A 26,528-nucleotide genomic window follows, 5' to 3' on the forward strand; every position below is an offset into this window, starting at 1 on the left:
TACCAAAAACAGAAAGGAAAGCAGCCAGAGTCACATTAACATTCAGAGATTAAGCAATGAGAATGTGCAGGAATTAAATGAGACTTTGTATGTTCTGATCCACCATACCCAGTCAGAACTTAAGTGGAGGTAACAGTAGTTTAATTTTGTCAGGCACTGGTAGCTCATGCCTGTAATTCTAGCTACTCAGGAGGCTGAGATCTGAGGATCAAGGCTTGAAGCTAACCAGGACAGACAAATCCAAGAGACTCTAATTCTCTAGCAAATCCCAGAAGTAGAGGTGTGGCTCAAGTAGAGTACCAGATTTGAGAGAAAAGGCTAGGGAAGAATGTAAAGCCCTGAGTTCAAGCCCCCGTACCAACACACACACACACACACACACACACACACACACACACACACACACACAGGAGTGGTTCAATTTCTCTGAGCTTCCATCTAGTGCAGAAAATAAAATATGAAAAGCACAAAATGGTAACAATTAAGCCATGAGGGTTGACTAAGAAATGAGGGTTGGCTGAGAATTGTTAACATTACCCGCACAGGATTCATATTTCCTATACTGCATGTAAAACTCAGCCAGTTATGCTGCCTTAAAAAAAGAAGTCAAAAGTAATTATTTGTGGTGTGTTTGAATCAACTGTGACAGAAACTCCAATTGTGACAGGACAGGCAGTATGGCCCAGCAAATCTACACAGAATGTTTTCTGTCTTTTAATTATAACATACAATCTGTTCTGAGATGATTCCAGGTGTCAGATCAGATGACAAGGTGGTAGCTGGGACTGCTCTTCCCACATGCCACAGATCTGTGAGCTTACCAATCACACTTACAGTGAGGGATTTAGTTCTGGACATCTGTTATCTCTTTTCTTCTCATAAGGCCTCCAATCGATCTGCTCCATTTTTATCTGAGATAGCTGTAACTGTTTTTGTCTGAGATGGCTGAGATCTGTAGCAGCAATACTAGTTTGCCTTTCCTTCACTGGGAAGCTGAAGAAGGATGCTGGGGATGGTGACTTTCAAATGTGGGTGCAAAGGGCTGCTGTTCTCATTTGTTCTCCTTAAGCCCTTCATGTGCGGTTAGACCCTTGGTACAAATTTATAAAACCAAGAAAACAAGGTCTTGATTGTTTTCCCTGAAAGACACAGCTGATATCTCCAATTGGAACTTTTCCAAGCAGTAGTGGAGGAAGGACAGAGAGGCCTCAGGGCTCTCGGGCACTGGCTGAGGTGGGAGGAGGACCTGGAAAATGTAGAGGCACTGAGAGTCAAGAACAAATTCAGGTAATAAAAGAATTAGTAACCAAAATTACTCCAAGGACAGGAGTTGAGTTGGCCTGTAGCATTAATCAAGAAAGGTGGCATCCTAGCAGAGGGAACAACAAATTTGGCCAGGGCTGGACAGGATGTTCAAATCGCTGTTGAAAAAGTCAAAGCTTAGCCTGGTGGCTCACACTGATAAACCTATCGACTCAAGAGGCTGAGATCTGAGGATTGCAGTTCAAAGCCAGCCTGAGCAGGAAAGTCCATGAGACTCCAATGTCCAATTAACTACCAAAAAAAAAGTCAGAAGTGGAGCTGTGGCTCATGTGGCAGAGCCTTGAGGATGAAAGCCCAGACCCTGAGTTCAAGACCAAGCACCAAAAAATAGATAAATAAAGTAGGCAAAACTTGAGGTAGAGCAGAAAACACTGGTAATGTAGAAAGATGACCAGACGCTCACTAAATGAAAGTGCTGAAACACCAAATCAATGGATGTCATAAACCTCAATTACAAAAGAATATTCTAGTTGGGAATGGGGGCAGGGGGGAATCATAGCTATAAACAGCCCTGAGAAGCTAAATCCCAAAAACCTGCCTTCAAAATTCAGTGTGCAGAAAAGAAGCATTCTCCATTCCAGGGAAGAAGCGGGGGAGCCACAAACACAAACATACAGTCAGTCAATCTATTAGGGATGGTGCTGTCTTTAGCTCAGGAGGGTGCAGAAGTCATGACATCTTGAATGGGACATAGAGGAGGAATCACACCGAGTTCATGGAACAGGACAGATACAGATGAGTGTCACACACCAGTATAAGCAACAGTGTGGTGATAGGATGACACAGATGAAAGTCTGTTTTGTTTTGTTTTTTGCCAGTCCTGAGTCTTGAACTCAGGGCCTGAGCACTGTCCCTGGCTTCTTTTTGCTCAAGGCTAGCTAGCACTCTACCTCTTGAGCCACAGCTACACTTCTGGCTTTTTTTCTATGTATATGGTGCTGAGGAATCGAACCCAGGGCTTCATATATAAGAGGAAAGCACTCTACCACTAGGCCATATTCCCAGCCCCAGATGAAAGTCTGGATGAGAGCATCTCACACCCTGGGCCTGTGGAGGCTGGCTGTGGTGATGCGTGATCTGGCCCATGACACCCAGACCTGGAGTGTAAAGAAGAGGGATGAACTCCCGGGGTGGTTACACTTGGCCTATTTTAGATAACTCTATCCCACAACTTCCCCTGATCCCTAGTGGTTAGGAAAACAAGCTGGGCACAGCCCAACTGGAAACTAAGAAAGGGCTTTATCACAGCAGTCCTTGTTCAGAGGACAGTGGTACAGAATAGAGGGAGGAGAGTGAAGCCTCTGCCACACAGCACCAAGAGTGCCCACTCCGCTGCCCAGGCATCCACAGACTCCTTCCAAAGCCAGGCAAGAGTGAGAACTCAGCCCCCACCCCGCCTCCTCGCACACCTAGAGACCACAGGGAGTGGGCAGCACTTCTGGTGTGTCTGCAGTAAGCTCCTGGGAACACCAAGAAAAGGCACCCTTTACATGCACCCGACCCATCTTCATCCTCTCTTCCATATGTCTGCCTTCATCCTTTAAACGTCTCATCTTTACAGGTAAGAGGAAATTAACAAGGACATTCTGGACGGCTGAATACCAAGGAGCAGGCACTTCCAGGTAAGCACAGCACGTCCCTCCGGCCCTGGGTTTGGTTTCCAGGGACATTCTCATCCCCAAAACAACTGCACAGAAAGCCTCACTAACTCACTAACTACAGCTATGAGCTTGGTCTTAGTGTTCTAAACTTCTTAACTAACCTGTAAGCACTCCAAAGGCAGAAGTCAGGGCTCAATGCAAAGTTCCTGGCCTCACCCTAGATTTCTGTATTTCTAGCCAGTTTCCAGTTCTAATATCAAACACAAACATCCAGCTCTTGATACAAACAGCTGTTGGTAATTTTTGTCAACATACTCTCCTGAATGGACCAAATAACTGAGCGGGAAGGAAACTTGATCAGAGACACATGCCCTTTGTTTTTCTGTCAAGAAAACATGTATAAAGAATGTCTGGTGGCTCATGCCTGTAATCCTAGCTACTCGGAAGGCTGAGATCTGAGGATGGAGGTTCAAAGCCAAGAATGTCAGTGAGACTCTTATCTCCAATTAATCACAAAAAAAAAAAAAACCCACAAAAAACAGAAGTGGAGCTCAAATAGTACAGCACTAGTCTTGACCTAAAAAACTCAGAGACAGTGCCCAGGCCCTAAGTTCAAGCCCCAGGAACAGCAAAAAAAAAAAAAAAAAAAAAAAAAAACATGCAACAGCTCAAATCATTCACATAACCTGATCTCACGATGAACAACCCCACAACTTATCAGGATAGAGTATCAGTCAGGGGCTAGCAGTCAATAAATTCACTTTTCTGGCCAATTATTTGTTATGGCTAGTTTTGTTTTGCTAATCATCAAGTTTAGGATCAAGAAAAAAATAATAAATGATTCGTGTTTTGTATTGTTTATTTTAACTTCTAACAGAGTATATACTTTCCTGTTCATTTTGTTTGAATAACAACCCTTGGATAGAATTAAAACACAAAGAGGAACTATATTTGTGGTCAATATGAACTTGTAAATTGTCTGGCTCCACAACATCTACAAGAACACATTAGAACAGAAACAGGAGATTCTCACTCAGTGCTGGAGGATTTGAATAATGCCTCCTTGCTCATTAACATTTACAAATTCAAAGCTAAGTGCTAGTGACTCACCCCTATAGTCCTAGCTACTTAGGAAGTTGAGATCTGAGGATCAAGGTTCAAAGCCAGCCCAGGCAGAAAAGCCCATGAGATTGTTATCCCCAATTAACCAGCAAAAGGCCAGAAATGAAGCTGTGGTTCAAGTGGTAGACCCCCATGCTTAAACAAAAACAAACAACAAAAAAAAGGGGACAACACTCACAACTTGAGGTCAAACCCCAGTACAAAAAAGAAAAAAAGAATAAAATAAAATACAAAGTATAGTAAAAGAAATGGAAATTGGTATTTTTACGTATCTGGTATTAGCCAATACAAAAAAAAAAAAGGACTGGAAAAGAAAAGGTAATACATTATTCCTAGCAGGAAAGTGCCCCCCCAAAAAACCACTGCTCCTTCTTTTGAGCTTTTTATTTCTTGGTGGTTTCACTAGATTAATCCCCTAGCAGCTTTCATATTTGATGCTGAGAGACAGAAGGAGATGGAAGCAGAACGGCAGAAACCATTTTCCTTTTCCCTGCGTAGTCATTTGTCCTGGGTGTTTTCCAGCGGCTGTTTGGGAACAAACTCATTTTGCTCATATGCGGATAAGACACATTTGTGAACTTAGATTTGATTATGCAGACAGCCCAAGGAGAGTTTTCTAAATGAAGTTAAAAATTGGAATATGGCTTCATGCTAGCTGGAAAAGCACGAGCGTTTGGTGAGATGGCAGCCTAGCCTGGTCTGAAAGGAGGTGAGCTGGCAGAATTAATAAGGGCAAGGTAATAAAATGAAACCACTGTGCAGCTTAGTGGTGGCTACCATCACTGATGGCACTGAAGGCTCTAATTAAAGTCATCACCCACTGTCTCCTTTCTTGCCAACACATCAGCAGAGACACCATAAACAGTAATTAAAGAGAATGTGCTCTTATTTCAGAAATAACTATTTTAAGGCTTATCTGATTGACCCATACCAATTTCCCTCAGCTGATGGCACAGGTTGATGCAGATCTGGTCTCTGAGTGACAGGTATTTAATAGTCTCTGTCTTATCCCACTTACCAGATGCTCAATATTTTTTCCTAAGTTACCCACTGGTTTAAGATGAGAATGACCACTCCAGCTGCTTTAGAGTCTGTTCTTGACAGAGTTTAAGGTAAGTGGACATTCCTCTCCTTATTTTGAAAACTCATCTTTGACCTCCTTAAAATGCTGGCCTGTCCTCCTCTGGGTTTTTCCTCCTCTGCCTTGGCTGTTCAATCGTTCCCTACACACATCAGCGTCAAATCTGAATCTCCATGCCATCCTCATAGTGATCCCTCTCCAGACATCCCAGAACCTCACATAACACCTTAAAAACACCCCATGACCAAGGTACTGACAACCAGTCTTGTTGCTGCCTCCTTAAAGTATGGGAGTGGTTGAGCCAGTGGTTCCATTTCTGATTTGCTGCATTCTACAGACTGAATGACTCCCAAAGTAGGATTCAAAACAGAGTCAGTGGGCTGGGGATATAGCCTAGTGGCAAGAGTGCCTGCCTCGGATACACGAGGCCCTAGGTTCCATTCCCCAGCACCACATATACAGAAAACGGCCAGAAGCGGCGCTGTGGCTCAAGTGGCAGAGTGCTAGCCTTGAGCGGGAAGAAGCCAGGGACAGTGCTCAGGCCCTGAGTCCAAGGCCCAGGACTGGCCAAAAAAAACAGAGTCAGTGCTGGCCAAGAGATGGGTGTCTTTTCTCTGGTATCTATTTGCCCCAGTAGCCAGGCAGGCACACAGGAAGTAGGAGGGGGAAGGAGGGTGTTTGTGGGACAGAATACCTCTACTTCCAGCCTAGGGCCAGAGAGCTAAGTCAGGCACCTCTGGAGAGCAGGAAGGTGATAAATAATATGAACTGTATTTCAAGGCCTGAGAGGCTCTGGGCCCCATAAAACCAGGTACAACAGGTAAGAGGATTGGCTACCTTGCCTTCCTCAGCACAGGCCTAGAGCCCTGGGCAGCCTCAGCAGAAAGAAGCCAGGGGGAAGCAGTGGGTGGGAGTTGTACAGCAACTAGAGGAAGAACAGGAGGCTGAGGTGTACCTGAGCACAGGTGACATCTTGTTCTGGGGACTGAGCATGCTGGCAGAGGGCCTAAGAGAGCTTCTGGGGCCTCTGGGATTCAGCAAACTGGTCATTAATATTAACATGGCCTCAGTTGCTCCCAGTTCTGGGGAGGCTGCCAACACACAGGTTGCCCATGACAGCATCTTTCCACTCCAATCGCTTTTTCTCTTCCCCACCAGTTGCCCATCACCTGTGGCCTCTGGCTCCTCTTGTCTTCCATAGACTCTGAAGGGGATGAGCTCCACTCTCCTTCTCTGACACTGGCCTCTTCCTGTCAGTCTGCCCTGTCCCCCACATAGTTCTTCTTGGAAGACACCAGATGCTGGCCTGCTTTGGATGGAGCTCTCCCCAGGGACAGCTGGTCTTTCTGCCTCACCTCTGGGTTTAATGTTTCCTCCCAGCTTGTCAATGATTTCAGCCCTGAGGCTCCACTACCCACTCTGTGGAATTGTGAAAGGACTCAGCCTCCTGGCTGGCCTGCCTGCAGCCTCCTATGACCTGGATATGTGTTTGTGTGTTCGTGAGTGTGTGTTTGTGTGTGTGTGTATGTGTACACACATGTGCTTATGCTGGTACTGGGACTTAAACTCAGGCCCTGGGCACTATCTCTTAGCTTTTTCACTCAAGACTAGTGCTCTGCCACTTGAGCCATAGCTCTGTACTTCTGGCTTTTTGGTGGTTAATTAGAAATAAACAGTCTCATGGACTTTTCTGCCCAAGCTGGCTTTGAACCTTAATCCTCAGATCTCAGCCTCCTAAGTAGCTAAGATTACAGGTGTGAGTCAATAGCCCCCAACTAATGATCTGGATTTTTAATCCCCACTGTGTTGCAATGAAGAAATTTCCAGGAGGCTTGGTTTGGGCCATGTGGCTTTTCCCTATGCTAAGCAGGGAGTCTTCCACTTGTGTTCACTTGGAAGAGTGCACTGAAGTTCTCCCTACCACGGAATACTTTCTCTCCAGCCACCCAGATGCTCATAAGGCTTCATGATTGGCTTGTTCTCTCTGCTGTCTAGCCTTGAGGGCTTTCATTAGCCTCTTATCTCCATTGGTCAGAGTCATGCTGGGCTCCACAGAGCTTCCCTGCATTCCCTCCTTCTAGGGGAGGCCACAGAGAGCACTGGAAAAGCAATCTCCCAGGCCTGGGTTGTTTGGCTCAATGGGAGACCACTTGCTTAGTGAGCCCAAGGTCCTAGGTTCATCCCCAGCACTACAAAGAAAAAGGAGAGGAAGAGAGAGAAAAAGAGAAGGAGGAGGAGGAGGAGGAAGGAGGAGGAAGAGGAAAAGGAAGAGGAGGAGGATGGGGACAAGGGCAAATTTCACATCTTTTTCTCATCTACATCTTCATGCTCTGGTATGAATGGATCTTAGGTAGAAGAAAAACACTTGAACCGTCTTCAGATTTTGCCATCCTTTATCAGGTATATCTGAAGGGCAAACAGGGGTTACCCCATTATCTGTCATTATACAAAGCACAGGAGGCCAGCAGCCTGCAGCTTCCTTTAAAAGGGATTTTTTTCTAATTATCTTTAAGTAGTTGTATGAAGGAGCTTCAATTCAACATGTCAGTTAATGAGTACAATACATCTTGATCAATGTCACCCTTTCCATAATTCTCCTCCAGATCTCCCAATCTTACCTATCCCCACAAGTTATGTGGTTCATTTTCACATTAGCACATTGAATATTATAGTGTACTGTATTCACCCACCCTTCCTCTCTCCATTCATCTGCCCTCCCTTCCCTTAAACCAGTCCCCTATCTGACATGTTTCTATTTCCTGGTGTTCATCCAATTGGATCACCGATCCAAAACCCATGTGCTGATCCAATTGACCCCAATTTTTTAAAAAAAGAAAGAAAGAAACTCTCACAAATTGGAATGCAAACTCCCTGTAAACAAAAGGAATATCACAAATCCAATCTAAGCAAAACATGTGTTGGATGCAAAGGTTATATGGACACAAACCTTTGCAACATTGTCATTAGCTCAACACCCCCAAACGACAGAACCAGAGAAGATAAGCAGCTCGTCAAATGCCACACAGGTAGTTAGCAAGAACTAAAGCCATTTGTCCATAGGTCCTGAATGACTTTGCACAATGACTTTGGCAAGTTTAGAGTGTTATTTGTAACCATGGGAAAAAGCAACATTCATGGGATCATTCAGAAGAAATAAAGCAGGCCTCAGACTAGTCTGTGGCTTCAACACCTAAGGAAAACAGTTTCAAGTTAGCTCTGCCCTAGTTGTGAAGTGAGCCAGCACCTCAACTGGGCAAAACACAGTCAGCTGGTGTTCTTGCAGCTGGCGGTAAACAGGCGCTTTCCTCTGCTAATCCCACAGAGAGAGTGATCTAAAAAGGTAACTCCCCAAAGTATATTAAGATTCCAAACAAAGAATGATACTGGCATAAAGTAGAAGAAGGTGCAAACTTTCCTTCCATCAGGGAATTCAGACTAGCTTTGGTTTTCTTATGTAAAATAGGAAACAAGTAGAGGCCAAACAACAAGTAATATAGTACTTGCCTATCAAGGGCAAAGCCCTGAGTTCAAACCTCAGAACTGCCAAAAAACCAATAGTAATAGTAGTGGTAACAATAATAAAGTAGGGGGATGGGGATATGGCCTAGTGGCAAGAGTGCCTGCCTCATGTATATGAGGCCCTAGGTTCGATTCCCCAGCACCACATATACAGAAAATGGCCAGAAGTGGCGCTGTGGCTCAAGTGGCAGAGTGCTGGCCTTGAGCAAAAAGAAGCCAGGGACAGTGCTCAGGCCCAGAGTCCAAGCCCCAGGACTGGCCAAAAAAAAAAAAAATAATAATAATAATAATAATAATAAAGTAGGAAAGACATGGTGTCAACATCCTGAAGGTAGAAGGCATCCACCAAGCACCATGAGGCTCTGCTGGGAAACCTGGCTTCCTGCACAGCAGTGAAGGAGAAACACACATCAGCTTTCTGACACGCAGTAAGCAGTTCACAGATCTCGTCTTCAGTCAAGCTGACAACAGGCTTTCTGCTAAGAAGTCACGCTCTGCGGACAGAAGTGGGCACAGTTCCCCCAAAGGTTCCCTTCCCAGACACTGAGGAGAATTGCACACTAGAATTTTAACTGTGGCTTCAGGGACTCAACCTGAACAAACCCTGGCAGCTCCCAGCCTTTCCAGGAACAGTGGCCATGCTCCTCCACAGTTTATATATAATTATAAATGTATATATTTATATATAAAATCTGTGAGGACAGTCTACTGAGGAGATGGGTCTTGTTTGGCAAGATTCTAAACACATAGAGCTAGTGCCAAGTACTTAGCTCGTAGGCTGGCAGGGAATGGATACTGAAAAACTGGCCCAGTAAATCCATGGTGATATACATGAAAAAAGCCTATGAGTTGACTCCATAATGATTGGAAAGCTCAGCTGATGAAAGCAACCATGTGATCAAGATTTCTCATGTTTCTGTCCCCAAGTGTATCTAAAGTTATTGGGTCATCATCTTTCTATAGATCCAGCATGCTATGGGAAGAGGTTGCTGATGTCTGCCTAGATCTAGGTAGCTGTTGCCAACATCGGCTCTTGTTGGTGTTGGCTACCCAAAGCCCCAGGTTTCCCACTTCTCCCAGGAGTTTCCTGGGAGTGAGTGATAGCACTCACTTCACCACATGGAAACCCATCCAGATCAGTCTTCCTAGAAACAGCCTAGAATCACTGACCGATGAGGGCAGGAAGGGGCACAAGAGACCTTCACCCCAAGGTGAAGGATGTTCCATGGTGCCCATCTGTCACCAAAGTTTCCCTGGGGCTCACCCGGGACATAATTCAACCTGCAGCTATATCCTTATTTAGTTCCTCCCCCTGCCCACGCTGCCTCCAAGTCCCTTCTTATAAGAAGTCACCCCATAATCCTATGCACAAAGAGCTCCCATCACATACTCTGGCTTGCCTGGCAATCTCAACAGCTGAGAGGCATGACAAGGGGATCATGAATTTCAAGACCAGCCTAGGTCAGTGAGTGAGAACCTACCTCAAAAACAAAAATAAACAAAAGGGCCGAAGGTGTAGCTCAAACAGTATAACATTTACTTAGCAAGCACAAAGCTCTGGGTTCCATCAGTTTCCCTAAATTTTTTTAATTCACACAGCTAAATGAGAATAAATCGAATATATTTTGTGGTGTTTTTAGAATTAATAAGAAGAGGGTATTCCTTCTCTTCCACTTAATGAATAATTACCCAGAAGTGCCAAGACTAGATTTTCCCTGAGGACTGAAGCCTCCTACTCCCTCCCCTCAACACCAACCCTGGTCTAGTGACATCACAGAATTCACATAGAGCTTAGACCTCTGTCTTCACATCCATACAGCTCTGAGTAACACCACAGCCCTGGTGGGTCTCCTGGGCCCATTACTTGGTATACACTCTGTAAATACATGCAAGTAAATGAATGAATGGATGGATAGCTCCTGGTAATTATCAGTGATTTCCTAGATATTTAATTTTGTAGCTTTTACACCAAGAACTGATACTTTCAAGGGTAGGAAAAGAACTATAAAAACATCTAAGAAAAAATTCTTAAGCTATGAAAGGGTATGACTATTACTGGCTACATTTTCCGCAGATGGTAGTTTATTGTGGATACACACACACACACACACACACACACACACACACACACACACACCAACCTCCAGATGGAGACTGCTAGCTAGCCAAAAACTAGTTTTTGACAGTTACTCAAGACAGCATGGAAAACAGAAAACTTTCCCTTTTTTCCACCCCTGAGATGGTAGACATTTAAAAGTATACTCCCCTCTCACAATAAAACAAAAATCTTTTTTTTCTATTGTCAGCATTAGGACTTGAACTCAGAACCTGGGAGCTGTCCCTGGTCCTTTTCGCTGAAACCTTTTTTAGGGTTTTGTTTTTTTTTTTTGGTTTTTTTTGTTTGGTGCTCTATCACTTGAGCCACAGCTCTACTTCTGATTTGAGGTAGCTAATTAAAAGCAAGAGTCTCACAGGCTTTCCTATCTGGGCTAGCTTCAAACCATGATCCTCAGATCTCAGCCTCCTAAGTAGCTAGAATTAATTATAGGTATGAGTCACCAGTGCCCTGACTACATGTATTTCTTTAAAACAAAAATATGAACTTACTGATTGTTAACACTCCTTAAGCCCACACATTGCGCCTGTGGCCAATGCACATCTGGGGGGCAGACAAGGGGATACCAGTCTGCCTCCAAAACACCCACCTCCAGTGGAGGCTCCACTCTTCTTGCTGAAGAAAGAGTTTAGCAAAGATGCCTACTTGCTGCTAGCAGTGAAGCTGCTAGCTTGCTTTGTAACACAGACACAGGATTCCAGAAAAAAAGCAAATGCTGGGAACTGAGGAACCCTGGGGCTTGTCAGCAGATTCTCATTATTTTCATTTTTCCCCCTTTCTCCTTTTTGGAGATGTGGATATCTATTTGTCTTTCTCTCTACTGAGTGCATTTTGGAAAATATAACCTTCAAAAGCAGCAAAGGACCTTCAGTTATATAGTCTTTATAGACAATAATCAAGTCATTATAGTTCTAACTTACTAAAATGACTTTTTTTTAATAGCCAGGAGCCAGTGGCTCAAGCTTATAATCCTAGCTACTCAGGAGGCTGAGATCTGAGGACTGCAGTTCAAAGCCAGCCCAGGCAGGAAAGTGTGTGAGACTCTTATTGCCAATAAACTACTCAGAAAAGCTGGAAGTGGTGCTGTGGCTCAAGTGGTAGAGTGCTAGCCTTGAGCAAAAGAAGCTCAGGGACAGAGCAGGGACAGCACCCAGGCATTGAGCTCAAGCCTCAAGACCAACAGAGAGAGAGAGAGAGAGAGAGAGAGAGAGAGAGAGAGAGAGAGAGAGAGAATGTGTTATGGTACCGTCTAGTTCATTTGATTTCCTTGTTTCTTTTTCCCTTTTAAGTCTAATGATTTTGGTGCTCATAATGCACACACAAGTGAGACTTTGCCAAGGGTGATGAATGAGGTTTTTCACTGAGTTTCACACTAACCAGTCTGGCCTGCCAGGCCAGTCTTGCATCTCCATGAAGACGTGGCTACTTCTGGCATCATCTCTTATTACCCAGACTCAAAATATATATGTATGTATGTTATTACCCACAGATACCAATTGTGTAGGAGGAGACTTTGATGTTTGGGTGGTGTGTGACCAGGCTCTTACAGGCTAGTTTTAAATGTAGGAGAGTACCTCTCAAAAAGAAAATACAGATGAACCCAAGCTGTTTGTTTTCCTGGTACTATACTCTCCACTTGGTCAGTGAGACAAAATCCTTCCATTCCCACCACATGGCCATCTTCTCCAAGTGCCTTTTCTATGTCTTGCCCTCCCTCTGCAAGTTTATTTCAATTTTAACACACATCTCTTTGCTTACTATAAGCCACCTGGAAAGGCAATCAGAGCTCATGGAATATCATGAGGTACTTTTAGAAGTGTTTACTTCAAACTATAAACTATAGTCAGCTAGAAGGCAAAAAGATCATATATTTTTATATATTGACTTTATATACTAATTTTCCATGTATTTCAGAAAGCTCACATGCAAACCTGTGATTGGCTATATAACTAAAATAAGCTGGAAAAAACCATGGAAAAGTAATCACATTTATAACACCAACCTCTAGAAAGCTCTACAATAAATATGTATGGTCAACATAAGAAAAACTATAAAACTATGGAAAAGATCGAAAGAACCATGTAACTGAGCATCTATGTCAGAATGTAAAGTTCAACTAAGTTAAACCCACTTGTCTAAATGCCTTGTATTTCTTTCCATTTGTAATTTGAAGGTTTGATACAATTTAAGAGCAAATATTTGAGGAAGAACAAGGGGATGTATACAGAGTAATAAAGATTGTAAAATACATTACAGCTCTAACTACAATGGGATCTTCATAAGAATTCAAGGACAGAAGGAAACGACAGCCCCCAAATATGGAAACTATGTTACGTGTGTGTGTGTGTGTGTGTGTGTGTGTGTGTGAGAGAGAGAGAGAAAGACAGGTTCACTGGTACCAGTGCTTAAAGAGAGGTACTACACTGGTACCAGTGCTTTAACTTGGGGCTTTATATTCTGGCTCTCCTTTCTTGTGTTTTCACTCATGCCTGGTACTCTACCACTTGAGCCATGCCTCCTGTCTAGCTTTTTTGATGGCTAATTGGAAATAGAGTTTCGTGGACTTTTCTGCCCAGGCTGACTTCAAACCATCACCTTTAGATCTCAGTCTCCTGAGTAGCTGGGATTACATACATGAGCCACCAGCACCTAACTTAATCTTGCTGTTGTTTGCTGGTACTGAGTGCTAGAACGCAGGGTCTTATGCTAGCTAAGCTTGGTTATTATACTGCCACGTTATCCCTCCATAATAACTTAATGCATAATAAAGATGATCAAAAATCATGCTACAAGGCCAGAATATTTTTATTCAATATTGGAACAATCATTTTAATAACAAATAAAATGATTTGGGGTTTTGCTTCATAAATTACACCAAAATAACTTCCAGGTTAGTTAAAAATAATAGAAAAGTATAAATTTTACTTAACTATTAATTCAACTACTGAAGAAGGGAAGAATCTGGAGGGTCCACATTAAAGCAGATCATGGTAAACATTCTAAGATTTGTGGGTCAGCACAGGATGGAGAAGTGGATGAACTGACTTGAGTCAGGGTACCCCAACAAAGTGGTCTGGATGCTTTGTGGCAAGTAGGTAGGAGCCTACCACAGTAGCACTTTGTCTTGCTCAATGAATCCTGGGGTGAATAAGCACTCTCTCTGAGTCAAATTTGCCACCTGAAATATGCACCTGCTTAGCTGCCACCAAAGCAGGATAGAGGTGATTGGTGCTTTGCATTGCCACTCCCCACCCCCCACTGCCTTACATGCAGCATTTACACCCACAGCCCAGTGGCTGGATCTAGCCACATGACACCAACCAGTCTCAAATGGTCTTGGATTATCCTTCCCCAGAACAGAGCCTGAGGCAAAGATCTGAGTTGATCAGGGCTCAGTTCTGTGGCACTCCTCTAAGGAGACTGGGTAGAACCTGATTTTTACCAGACCATGCCCCCCTGTCGGTGGCTGAGAGCTACCCCAAAGCATACTATCTGCCCAGCCCTTCTTTCGTGGATCAAAACTGTGCCAACCACAGCCTTGCAAGAGCAGAGAGAGCCCTCAAACTGGGCTCACAAAAGGAAAGGTGACAGTATTCGGGGACCATGGATAGGAGTGGACAGCATCTGAGGTGCAGGGGGAGTCTGTGGGTATCTGACAAGAACAACTGTCTGCCATACATGCAAAACTCAAGTTTCCCAGGAGCTAAGGTTGCAGCTATCAGGAACTGACAGACAGAAAAAGCCCAGTCTAACCCATGCCTGGAAGAAACGCTTCTGACTTGGGTACACTGGTTATTGTATGTACGTTTATCAGAACTAGGGAAGGGGAACACCAAAATGGAGAGACAAAGGGTAAAAGGCGAACCAATGCAACAGCAATACTTATAAGACAATGTGCTGTAAACCAACTGTACAACTCAGGGGAGGGTGAGGAGGGAATGGGGAAGAGGGAAGGTGGGAGAAAAACAAAGCAGGAGGTAATAAGTTTTATAAGAAATGTACTCACTTCCTTATGTATGTAACTGTAATCCCTCTATACATTACTTTGACAATAAAAAATAAAAATAAAACATGGCTGTTATGGCTACATCCACCCTTCCAACCAACTCTGAGACCCAGAACATCCTATAGGATGTCCTGCTGTGGGAGGGTGAGAAACTGCTCCCCTCTGGGAGATGCTGGCGGGGAGGGGGTGGATGAGCCCAAAGGCCTCAGTGCCTGTCTTTCAAGAACAGGTAGTTCCTAGGAGTGATGGGCATGCACTCGTTGTGAAGATGAAGAGAAGTTCACCATCACAAGAGGAGGAAATAGAAAGGCCCTTCTGGTCCTGCTCACATTGGTGCCATCAGGTGGTGTGCCAGGTGAATCATTAGGCTATCGTTTTAAAATACTTAATACTAAAAATTGTCATTAATGTGGGATTTCAGGGTTGAAAGTGCAGGGATTTCCTTTGTGACGTACGTGTGCCCGTGTGCATGTGTGCGCATGTGCAGGCACGCTGTTACTAGGGCTTAAACTTGGGGCCTGGGAGTTGCTTGTTACCTTTTTAGCTCAAAGTTGGTGCTCTAACACTTGAGCCACAGCTTCACTTCTGGTGTTTTGGCAGGTAGTTGGAGATAAGAGTCTCATGGACTTACCTGCCCAGGCTGACTTTAAACCATGATCCTCAGATCTCAGCCTCTTGAGTAGCTAGGATTACAGGTGTCAGCCACTAGTGCCCAGCTTTTGTAACATTTTTATTTGTACATGTGGCTTCCTGTTCTCTGCCCTTCCACCTCAGCTTCTATTTTGTTTGACATATAATCACCTAGATATCATTTAACCACTGAGTGCAATACCCAATACTGCCGAAAAGAAAAAGAAAAAGTTTAAGTCAGATAACAAATCTCACCTTACAATTATCTAAGGTTTGCTTTTTCACTTTCCTTAAACATGTAGATGATTAAACTTTAAATAAAGAAAAAAGTACTGTTTAATTAGGCAAAATGTTCCAGAATCTGCTCCAATAGGTCAGAAAGCAGCAGGCACAAAAAGAAAGGCTAAGAATACCACTGACTCCATTCTAGTGACTAGTCATTAATTAAATGTTACATAGAGGTGAAACCAGACATGGTACCACGTGGTGGTTCAGAAAAAATCTCATGTCAATCCTGGGGATGCTGGTTCCTAATGGTCAATCTGTGCTTCCTCGTCATCACCATTTCCTAACTCCTGCCTTGGTACCCGCAGGCATCACATCTTATCTCAGCTACCCATAAACATGCTCCAGGTCTTGCCATTGCCAGCATATGAACCTAGCTGCTCCCACCTACCTCCACCCACCCTGGATCTAGTGCTATTGATAGACCAGAAAGCTGATAGCTCTGTCCTTCACTCCAGTGGGTTTGGATCTGTGTCTCAAATACTGGGGATCATTATCCCAACATCACCCATCCCTTTAAGTCTCCAAGTTCCATTTTCACCTGTGGACATTATGATGATTGTACCTACCCACCATTCCTCTCTCCATTCATCTGCCCCACTTCCCTTAACTCCATTTGCCCTCAAATAAGGCCATGTTTGGGCCTCCTAGGATTTGCTTAGTTAAACTGTTAACTGTTCAGAGGTATTAGACTATGGGAATCCACCCTGCCTATATCACATTTCAGTCACCCTGATCACCTATATATACACAAGTTAAACTTTCTTTTTAATATTCTGGACCATGACTGTTATGACCAAGTGTTTCCACATATATATTTCATCATGTATTTTGTCATATATAGTCTTCGATCATCAATGTAATTGGCAATCAAAAAAGTATTATTTTAAGCTGGAATCTGGTAGCTCACACCTGAAATCCTAGCTACTGGAAAGGCAGAGATAAAGAGGATTGTCCCAAGGCCAACCTGGGCAAAAATTGAGACTCGTCTCAAAAATAAATATAGAGAAAAGGGCTGAAGTTGGGGCTCAAACAGTAGAGAGCCTACTTAGCAAGTGAAAAGTCCTGTGTTCAAACCTCAGTACTTACCCTTCCTCTCCCCCGCCCCCAAATAGTATTTTAACTACCAGAAGCTAAGAAGAAAATAATAATCAGGTTTTAGTATACAGAGTGATGGGAGAACTGATCTATTATACATAGCATGTGCTGTGGCAAATAGCACAACAAACTAAGAGCCTCAACAAAAAGAGTTTTCAGAGCCGGAAACAGTGATTTAGTTGTAGCAAAACCAGCATTATCTGTAATCTTTAGTTCAGGATATTAGTCTGAACATACTCAGCTTGTCATGTGTTGTTATTTTATTTAGGTTTGCCTTATTTGTATGGTTCGAACAGAACTCTAAGTCTCACAACTTCAGGATTATTTACTGCTACTACATATTTAAGTGGCATGGTAATAACAATAATTTAAGTGAACACTAAGAATCTACAAGCATGTTGCTGGCTTTTCTTTAAAGGAATACATGGATTACTCCTATTTGAAAAACTATGGGGTTGGGCAAATGTGAAGGAAACTGAGAATCTCTGAACTTTCCATCTATCCCTCACCCCCAAGTCCTAGGCTCTCAGTACTTTAGGTAAGGCCCATAGGCTACAGGCATAAGCAACACGGGGCATTCCAGAGGGGCAAGGGAGCAACTCCCCCACTCTTTTCTGGCACTGGTGACTCCATAGGCCATATTTCCTGGTGGTGAGACCCACAAGCTAGGGAAACTCTGTCAATATGACTTTCTACTAGGCAGTGAGAGACACAGCTTGTGAATGAAAAGCAACCTTTCTTCAGTTTAACTACGAAGATGATACAGTTCATTTGTAACTGCAGCAGAGCTTCTAGCCTAACTAATCTAACTTCATGAACTGAACTCTACCCCCCTAAATCCTAACATGCTCAAAGCTCCGTAAGATTCTTATTTCAAAGATGTGAGCACATATGTAAATATGCCTGCATGTGTAAATTTACATATCTGTATATGTAAATTATTCAATCCTAGAAAGTGTTCCCCACATACTTCAGGCCTCCCCCACCACTCAGCAATAATAATCATCTTTCAAAACAAAATTCGGATATAATTGCCAACAAGAAGTTTTCCTCCCTTTCTCAATACCCTCTTTCTTTGTATTAACATACATTACTTGAACAAAATAATGAGTTTCATTATGACATTTTCATACATGCATATTCACACCTACCCTCATAACTTCTTTCTGATGGTCCCTTTTCTCATCTCTAAAATCCTCTCTCTACTTTCATGGGTTTTTAACAACGTATGAAAAGAAAAAGTGCTATATTTTCTGAGTCTGACTTATTTTCATTTAACATGATAATCTCCAGTTCTCTATGTTTTCTTTTAAATAGCATAATTTTGTTCCTCCTTTTGGCTGAATAATACCACATTGTGTCCATATAACACTTTTATGCATTTATCTGTTGAGGGACGATTAGCTTGATTATGTTTAGTAGTTCTGTTTTTATTGATGAACCTTCATACTGGTTTCCACAGTGACTTCCATAATTTAGATTTCCAGCAACAATATATGAGGGTTTCTTTCTCTCCATCTCCCATCCTTGTCAGCATCTATCTTGCTTATTTTCTTTCTTTCTCTCTCTCTCTTTCTTTCTTTCCTCCCTTCTTTCTTTCTTTTCTTTTATTGGGGGGGGGGGTGTCAGTCATGGGGCTTGAACTGAAGACCTGGGTGCTGTCCTTGAGCTTTTTTGCTCATAGCTAGTGCTCTACCACTTTGAGCCACAGTGCCACTACTGGTGGTTAAGGGGAGATGGACATTCCTACCACAGTCCTCAGCACTCAGCCTCCTGAGTAGCTAACATTACAGGCATGAGCCACTGGTGCCCATCTTGCTTGTTTTCTTGATGATAGATATTCAGATTGGGGTGAGATGGAAGCTCAGGGTACCTTCTGGGCTGCCCTTCAACATTGGCAGAAGGCTTACCTCACCAGAACATCATCACTCATTTCAATGACTGACACTCTCAGTACACCCATCACATTGTGGCAGGACCAATGACCTATTCATCTCTATGTCTTTAGGGAATTCATGCAAAAATAGGCAATATTTGTCCTCTTAGGAGGAACTTGGCAAGGGATGTTGGGGAGAGGTTGGTCCCTAGAGCATCTGGAGGAAGTTGAATTTGATCCATTATCTCAGGGACACCATTTTACACAGTATCCATGATCCTTAGCTGTCTCCACCCTGACTGCGGGCCAGTCCTATCCAGGAGGCCCAATCTTCCCCTCCTTGTCTCCCCAAACACCACTCAGGTCCAGAAAGATTCTGACTTGATGGATAAGGACCAAGGGTCTTCTACCCAAAAATTGGCCCCCACAAAAGCAACAGCTGCCCAAATGTAGGGGCTAGTGAGAAAAGCTGAATCGCAGCCTTCCAGACCTTCTGAATCAGAACCTTCATTTTAATAAGATCCCCAGATAATTCAAATGCCCAGCACCATCTGAAGAGCACTGGCTCAAAGCAGCCATCGAATCACCTCTGCCTAAGTACTTCAAGGACCTTATTTATTGCTTTTTGTCATCTGTCATGCCTTCTACATGTTTTACATCATAAAATCTCAGAAAGTCTTGATCATAAGCTTGCCTTCCCAAAAAGAAGATGAGGTTCTAAGTGCTTGAGTTGCAGGATCACATGGCTATAAAGGGTCAAAAGCCAGCATTGCAGGGTGGTTCTGAAAGACCCAAGAATCATAAGCCCACAGACAAACACAACATGCTACTTTTCTGTTTGGCTAATTTCTGTGGCCACGTGGCATCTGTGACCAGCCCAGGAAGCTCTAGAGAACTCTGTCCCTTTAGGCAGCTACTGACTTGGGGTTTCTCTCCATTCTCCCACTTACTACCCACATCATGATGCCTCTACATACATCACACACAACCCCAAGAGACTCCCAGTTGTTTCCAGTAAGGATTTTATAAGCTTGCTCTATAACTGCTTGGTGACTCAAAGAAAATATTTCCCCTTTGATCATCAAACAACACTCTGAGTTCAGTGGAAAGATTATTAGCACCAGTGAAGACATTGCGATTCCCAGAGAAGTTCAAGGTCTTGCCTAGGTCACTAGAAGCCTTCATCCTCTGGGAATGGAACCCAGCACCCCTCCCTGGCTCCCAGGATACATGTCTTCTTCCCACTCTTCCTGGATTCCCCTCTTCTGACCTATATTCCAGACAGTTAAAAACAAAACATCCTCCTCAAAGAACTCCCCCACATAGCCATTAGTTAAAGGGGCTCAGAAAAAAAGGGGTATCTGCTTTTCCACTAGAAAAGCTAGATTTTGTTATTAGTAAGTAGAGACCATAAGGAAAGGTGGGATAACTCTGTTTACTGACTTCTAACCCCAAAGAAAAAGGAGACCTCATCAAGTAAAAGCCTCCAAAAAAAGCAGCGCTCGGCTGGTGACCTTCAGCTGGTGACCCACTGTGGAGATGGGGCCACCTAGGAGCTCCTGAAAGGTCAGGCTGGTAGCGATCTGCCAGCCCTCCCATGCAAAACCCTGCCACCTACAGCAGTCTGTTACACCAGCAGAGGCAACCCTTCCCCATCCCTTCACTGGAAAGATACTGAGACCTTTAGCTGACTCCTCTAGAAGCAAAATACCTGCCTAAATTACTCAAGTATCCAGAAAAATACTAGAGGAAAATTCCCCTGGACTGAAATAAAGGATAGAAGAAATCAAGAAATGAGAGTTTGGCACCGCTCAACACTTTCCACCTTTTTGGTTTTGTTTTGGTCAGTCATGGGGCCTGAACTAAGTTCTTCAGCTCAAGGCTAGGGCTCTACCACTTGAGCCACAGTACACTTCTGATTTTCTGGTGGTTAATTGGAGGTAAGAGTCTCATGAACTTTCCTGCCAGGGCTGGCTTCAAACCTCAATCCTCAGATCTCAGCTTCCTGAGTAGCTAGGGTTACAGACATGAGCCCAAGGCTGCCCGGCTCCACCTTTGTTTTTGCTCCTCTGAGCACCACACTCAAACACTGTGCCACCCAGAATCCTCAACATGGTGTGCTCTGCCAAGGGCACACTGGTGGGGATATGAGCGCTGCATCCCTGCTTGCTAGTCTGCGCTGGGGTATGGGGACCCATCAGCCTATGAATGGGGCATTTTCTGTGAACTCACGCAAAGGCACAGGGCAGCTTAGCACAGCTATCCACTGCTGATGAAGAACTCTGAATGGAATTCCACAGGAAGAAAACGCATTGTGAGCCAGCTCCATGTTTTCATTTGGGTTCCTTGGAGCCAAGACCTTAAACAAGAATTCCTGACAATGTATTAGGCAGTATTCCCAAGAAAAGGGTGGCAGAGGAGTGTGACGAAATGAGGTAAGAAAGAGGAAAGCCAGCCAGGCAAAGACCCACAAAGAATACCATTGCTTCTAAATGTTCTGGTGAAGAACCAGAAAGCTATGTTCTTTCCAGCACTCATGCATTCTGGCTAGGAGTTGATCCAGGGCCAGGGAAGATGGAAGGTTCCAGACAATCCTTGTTCTCAGCTCCTGCAGTCCCAGAGTCAGCCTCCAGAACAGAGATTGGGGGGAGGGGGGCATGGAGTAGGGAGTAAAAGCAGCCAGAACACTGATATGTGTGAAGATGCTGCGGTAAGTCATGAAAGGACCTGGTTCCAAGACCTTTCAAACTGGCAAGAAGTGGGATAGGATACCAGTGGTTCATGCCTAAAATCCTAGCTACTCAGGAGACTGGTAGATCTGAGGATCAAGGTTTGAAGCCAGCCAGGACAGACAAGAGCCTCTTATCTCCAACTAACTAGCAGAGAAAGTCAGAAATGGAGCTATGGCTCAAGTGGTAGAGTGCCCGCCTTGAGCAAAAAAAGCTAAGGGACAGCTCCCAAACTCTGCGTTCAAACACCAGCACAAGAAGGAAAAGAAGGGAAACGAAAGGAAGGGAAGGGAAGGGAAGGGAAGGGAAGGGAAGGGAGTTGGAAGCGAAAGGAGAGGGAGAAAAAAAGAGAGGAAGGAAGGGAGGTAGAAAAGGAGGGAGGGAAGACATGTTGGGGAAGGAAACTTAGAAGGGGTACACAGAAGGAGGAAAGAAGGGTGAGCAAATACAGGCATTATATTCAATGTACATTATGCAAAATTGAACTATATAACTTGAGGATATGAATGGTAGGGGAAACAGGAGTGAACAGTGGAAGGGGTGACAGTGATGAAGATGCATGGTACTTGTGGCCTGACTTAATGGAATTGTTACTTCTTTGTATAACTACTTAATAATAAAATAAAAATTAAAAAGAGAAAAAAGTAAAAATAAACTGCATTCTACTTTCATTCTCTCTCCAATGAGGCATTTTGTGCCCTCCTCACCCCAAGCTTTCTCAAGTTGGGCTTCAGAAAAACCTTCTGTCCTTCTCCACTCCCTTGAGTCCCTTCTTTCTGCTCCCAGACCCTGGGGAGTGCTTGCCTGCTGCTCTAGAGACTTCCTTCTGTGAGATCATTAAGTCCACACCAGCTCACACGATCACTTCTGTAAGCAGTTACCACCACTGCCTTGTGGCTCCTATCACAATCATGGAAATGCAGAGCCATCTAATTTTGTATATGCGTGCCGGTACTGGGCTTGAATTCAGGGTCAAGGCATTGTCCCTTAGTTTTTTCAATCAAGGATGGCACTTTATCCTTTGAGCCACAGCACCACTTCTGACTGTAGATATCAGAATCTAATGGACTTTCCTGGTCAGGTTGGCGCTGAAAGGTGATTGTCAGATCTCAACCTCCGGAGAGGTTAAGAGGCTAAGCTTCCCTGAGTGAGCCACTAGCACCTGGCTCCTAAAGCCAACAGAGCTTGGGATGAAGGTGCCTTTAGCTTCCACTTGAAATCAAGAAAAAGAAAGGGAAGGGAGTAAGCTAGGAGGGGGTGAGGTGGAGAGATGAGTCAGTGCTGGGAGCAAATAACAACCCAGTTTCCCTCCACAACTTCTCCTAACCGCCTCCCCCCTCCCCCAGCAGGCAGATACTCTGGGAAGTTGTCCCCAGATGCCTCTGCCCAGCCCTGGTGTAGCCTTCTCCCTTCCTTGCCACACCTCGCTCCCGGAGCTAGACGTGGAAGGGAGCATAAATATGAACCTAGATTTGAAATTAATTGATGGGGTATTTCAAGAGCTCGGTTTTATTCCTGTTACTTTCTAAAGGCTTTGCCTGTAGTCTTTTTCCTAATTGCCTTTTGTTCTCTGTCTTTTCATCTAATTCTAAGGAGAGTTTCCTTCCTTTTATAGATAGGTCAGAGCGCGCTGGAGACCAGGATTCAAGTTTCAACTCTGCCACTAGCAAGAGATGTGATCTTGGGCAACGAAGAAGCTCTGGAACCCCAGTTTGCTGGTTGGAGGAAAGGGGAGCATTCTGCAGGGTTTGAGGGTGTGTAAATGAGGTGAACTATGGGTGAAGTGCCTGACACTTGGGGAAACTCAACATACATCAGGTCTCTCCCCGGAGCCTCCGTCTTCTGCAGCCCAGAGGCACCTGCAGGATGCCCTGGGCGTTTTCCTAGGGTGGTTCTCTGGCTGCCCTGAGAGGAAAGCAGCTCCGACAATGCGACCCTTTATGGAGCGAGTCCCAGGCCGTGCAGACCTTCGCGCGCACAAGCACACACACGCACATACACACAGTCACTCACACACATGCACACACATACACTGCCATGGCTGCAGCGTCTGGCTCTGCTGCCCGACCCCGGTTTCTCCCTGGTCCCGCGAGGATCAGGGTCCCGAGTTAGGGCGACTGGAGTCCCCCCACCTGCCATCGCGGCCCTGACAGTCAGCTGGCGTCGGCACTTACCCGGGGCGGGAGGCGCGGGATGGCGCGGGGCAGGCGGGGCCGGCGGGGCCGCGGGCGGCGGGTGCGGGGTGGGCGCGGCGGGCATGGTGCGCGGGGATGAGGGGTGTAGGGTGGCGTGGCTCCGGTGGCAGATCCGAGATGCGACCCGATGGGAAGGCAGGGGGGGGCCAGGCAATGAGAAGCAGGACAGATGTTCTCCCCACCTCGCCCTGCCGCGACAGTGGCTGCGACAACCTGGGGGACGTCTCCTGGGCGCGGGCTTGGCAACCATGCGCCGCCCTCCCGCCCTGCCCCGCCCTCGGCCCCGCCCAGGCCCCCGTCCCTCCCTCTGCCCCACCCAGCCCTCCAGCCCCGCCCCACCCAGCCCAGTCCCGCCCCATGGCCACGCCACGCCCTGCGGCCCCGCCCAGCACGGCCCCGCCCTCGGCCCCGGCCCCGCCCCGCCCAACGCAGCCCCGCCTTCGGCCCCGCCCAGTTCTCGGCCTTGTCTAGCCTAGCGCCCGCGGCGGGGAGGGAAAGGTAGAGGGGGACGATGAGCGGCAGGGCTGGCCTAGAACTTGAAACTTGAGTGTGCAAGCCAGGTGCTCCCCCGAAAATGCACAGAGCCCGCGGACCCTCCACAGCATCAGGCACCCTCCTCTCCTCACAACCCTGGTCCAGCGAGGTGGCCTGATCTGCCACACCTGGCTTTGTAGATGGTGACCTGGAATCCCAAGCAATCCTGGCCCCACCCCTTCCTGCGGCCCGGGGTTGAGACCCACACCCGCACACCCCCACACCCCCTGAACCTCTCCCCGCTCCGGCTCGCCCCCAGCACTGACCCCGAAGTCCTGCCAAACTGTGCTTCCCTCCTGAAGTGGCCCCTTCTCAGCAGTGCACAACTGCATCCTCAGATGATGAACAGGACTCCGGGCAGAGGATGCGCGCGTGGAAAACCCTACCACCTCTCAGCGTGCTCCGGACTGCGCTTCTAGTTGCCTGTGCACTGAGCAGTCAGCACACCCGGTGGCCTTGTCTGCTGGACACGAGGTGTAAAATTGTCCACGTTCAACAGAACGTCAAGACAAAGCGTATGGTCTTGCAGCTGTCACAGGCCGTCGTTATCACACCCACGGAGAAGCTGGTCTAGAAGAAGCCAGAGTGTGTTTATTCAGCTACTCAAAGATGAATTGTGTGCTCAGTCAGTCTGGTCCCTTTCAACGTATTACCTTTTCTCTCTTCAGACCTGTTGCCTCAGGTCACAAAACGGCTGCAACGGTGTTATGAAGCTACTATGAGAACAGGGACTCTGGGTTGCTGCTGATTTGTCGGGCACATTCATCATCCATCAAGGGACATTTTCAGCCATCCAGGTCACCAACAGTGAAGAAAATGACAGATGTCCTGACTTCACGTGATTCTCTCTTAGAGGAGAGAGACAGGTGATAAAATAATCAACTACAGTGATGCGGAGTAATAGAGGAAAAAAGAAGCAAGCCAATGAAATGCATTATTGTAGGGTGAGTAGGGAAGGAAGAAACTTTTGAGCAAAACCTGCAGGAAGAGCTTATTTGGACATTTCTCTTGGAGGAGAGTGCCTCTGAAATATTTAAATATTGTCATTTTGGAGCCTTAAATTTTTCTGGGTCCTATCATTTATACCTTAGGGGGAATAAAAATTAAAGAAACAGTGCTTAAGAAAGAGTTTTATATGTTTTCTTTTTCGCAGTGTGGCACTGTTTAATTGTGATCTAGGAAGTCATCCTTTAAACATTACTTGGATGTGCAAACTGAGCAATCACATGAGTGCTTCAATCCAAGAGACTTCGCCACAGCAAGAGACAGACACAGTGCACCTTACTGCACTTCAGAAAGAACCTGCTGCTTGCCCATTCTCAGTCTATTTTGTTTGCTTCTTTTTTTTTGCCAGTCCTAGGCTTGAACTCAGGGCCTGAGCACTGTGCCTGGCTTCTTTTTGCTCAAGGCTAGCACTCTACCACTTGAGCCAAAGTGCCACTTCTGGCATTTTCTATATATGTGGTGCTGAGGAATCAAACCCAGGGCTTCATGTATATGAGGCAAGCACTCTACCACTAGGCCATATTCCCAGCCCTTTTGTCTGCTTCTGAACTGCGAATACAGCCCCACTTTTTAGCTGAGTACACTGCAATCTACGATAAAGAATATATTTTATCTTTAATGGTGGTGAGGATGTTGAGATCCAGAGGCTCCTCGATTGGAAGGAGGAAGACAGAAAGACCCAGACAGAAATGTCTGCAAGACTCATCTTTAAAATAACCACCAGAAAAGTAGGACTGGAGATTAGATATTAGAGCAAGCACCAGTTGAGCAAATGCTGAGCCCCTAATTTCAAACCCTTGGCTATACGAAAAATTCTGGAAAATTGGGAGAGGGGGCCTTTCAGATGGGTTCCTTCAAAATGCTGATGAAGCTAATTGTCCCTCCCAATGCATTTTCTCATTCTGACATCCAGACATGATGTCCAGAGTATGTTAGATTAGTATTGCAACCCTTCACTTTCATCCCTTAATAGAATTAGATTCACCCATGTTAGTCAATGATAAAATACCTGAGATGATGAACTTGAAAGGAGGAAAGGTTTGCTTTGGCTCACAGTTTCAGAGGTTTTCATTTATAATCACTTGGCTGTGTTGCCTTCAGATCTGTGGTGGCACACATCACAGTGGAAGCAGAATATCAGTCTTAACATCCCCTTCCAGGGCAGGCACCAATATCCTAAGCTCCTCCCACTAGGCCACACCCCATAAAGGTTCTACCACCTCCCAACACTACCACAGGCTAGAAACCAAGCCTCTAATGCATGGCCTTTGAGAGTCACTCTCTATAGCCCTAAACCCTCAGCTTAAGCCCTCTCTCTGCTATGCACTTTAATGCATCTTTATTTCTGTCCTGGCAATCTTACTTAAGTGATGAGATGTCATTGAACATTACATGAACAGAGCTTCAG

The 26,528-nt window shown here is 45.2% G+C and overlaps 1 protein-coding gene across 2 annotated transcripts in view; it reads right to left on the reverse strand.

The window, feature by feature from the left end:
• The window catches only part of Dclk3 (doublecortin like kinase 3), a 44,368-nt gene extending 20,557 nt beyond the window's left edge, over positions 1-23,811 (reverse strand). The window contains exon 1 of one of the 2 annotated variants that reach the window (XM_048348655.1): positions 23,561-23,809. In XM_048348655.1, the coding sequence (XP_048204612.1) occupies positions 23,561-23,645 (85 nt within the window). In that variant the 5' untranslated portion in view covers positions 23,646-23,809. Of the gene's footprint in view, positions 1-23,560 lie in introns of both variants that reach the window. The other variant, XM_048348656.1, reaches the window with a different exon arrangement.
• Positions 23,812-26,528: the final 2,717 nt, after the last annotated feature.

The sequence above is a fragment of the Perognathus longimembris genome, chromosome 6 (assembly GCF_023159225.1).
Source record: "Perognathus longimembris pacificus isolate PPM17 chromosome 6, ASM2315922v1, whole genome shotgun sequence".
NCBI lineage: Eukaryota > Metazoa > Chordata > Mammalia > Rodentia > Heteromyidae > Perognathus > Perognathus longimembris.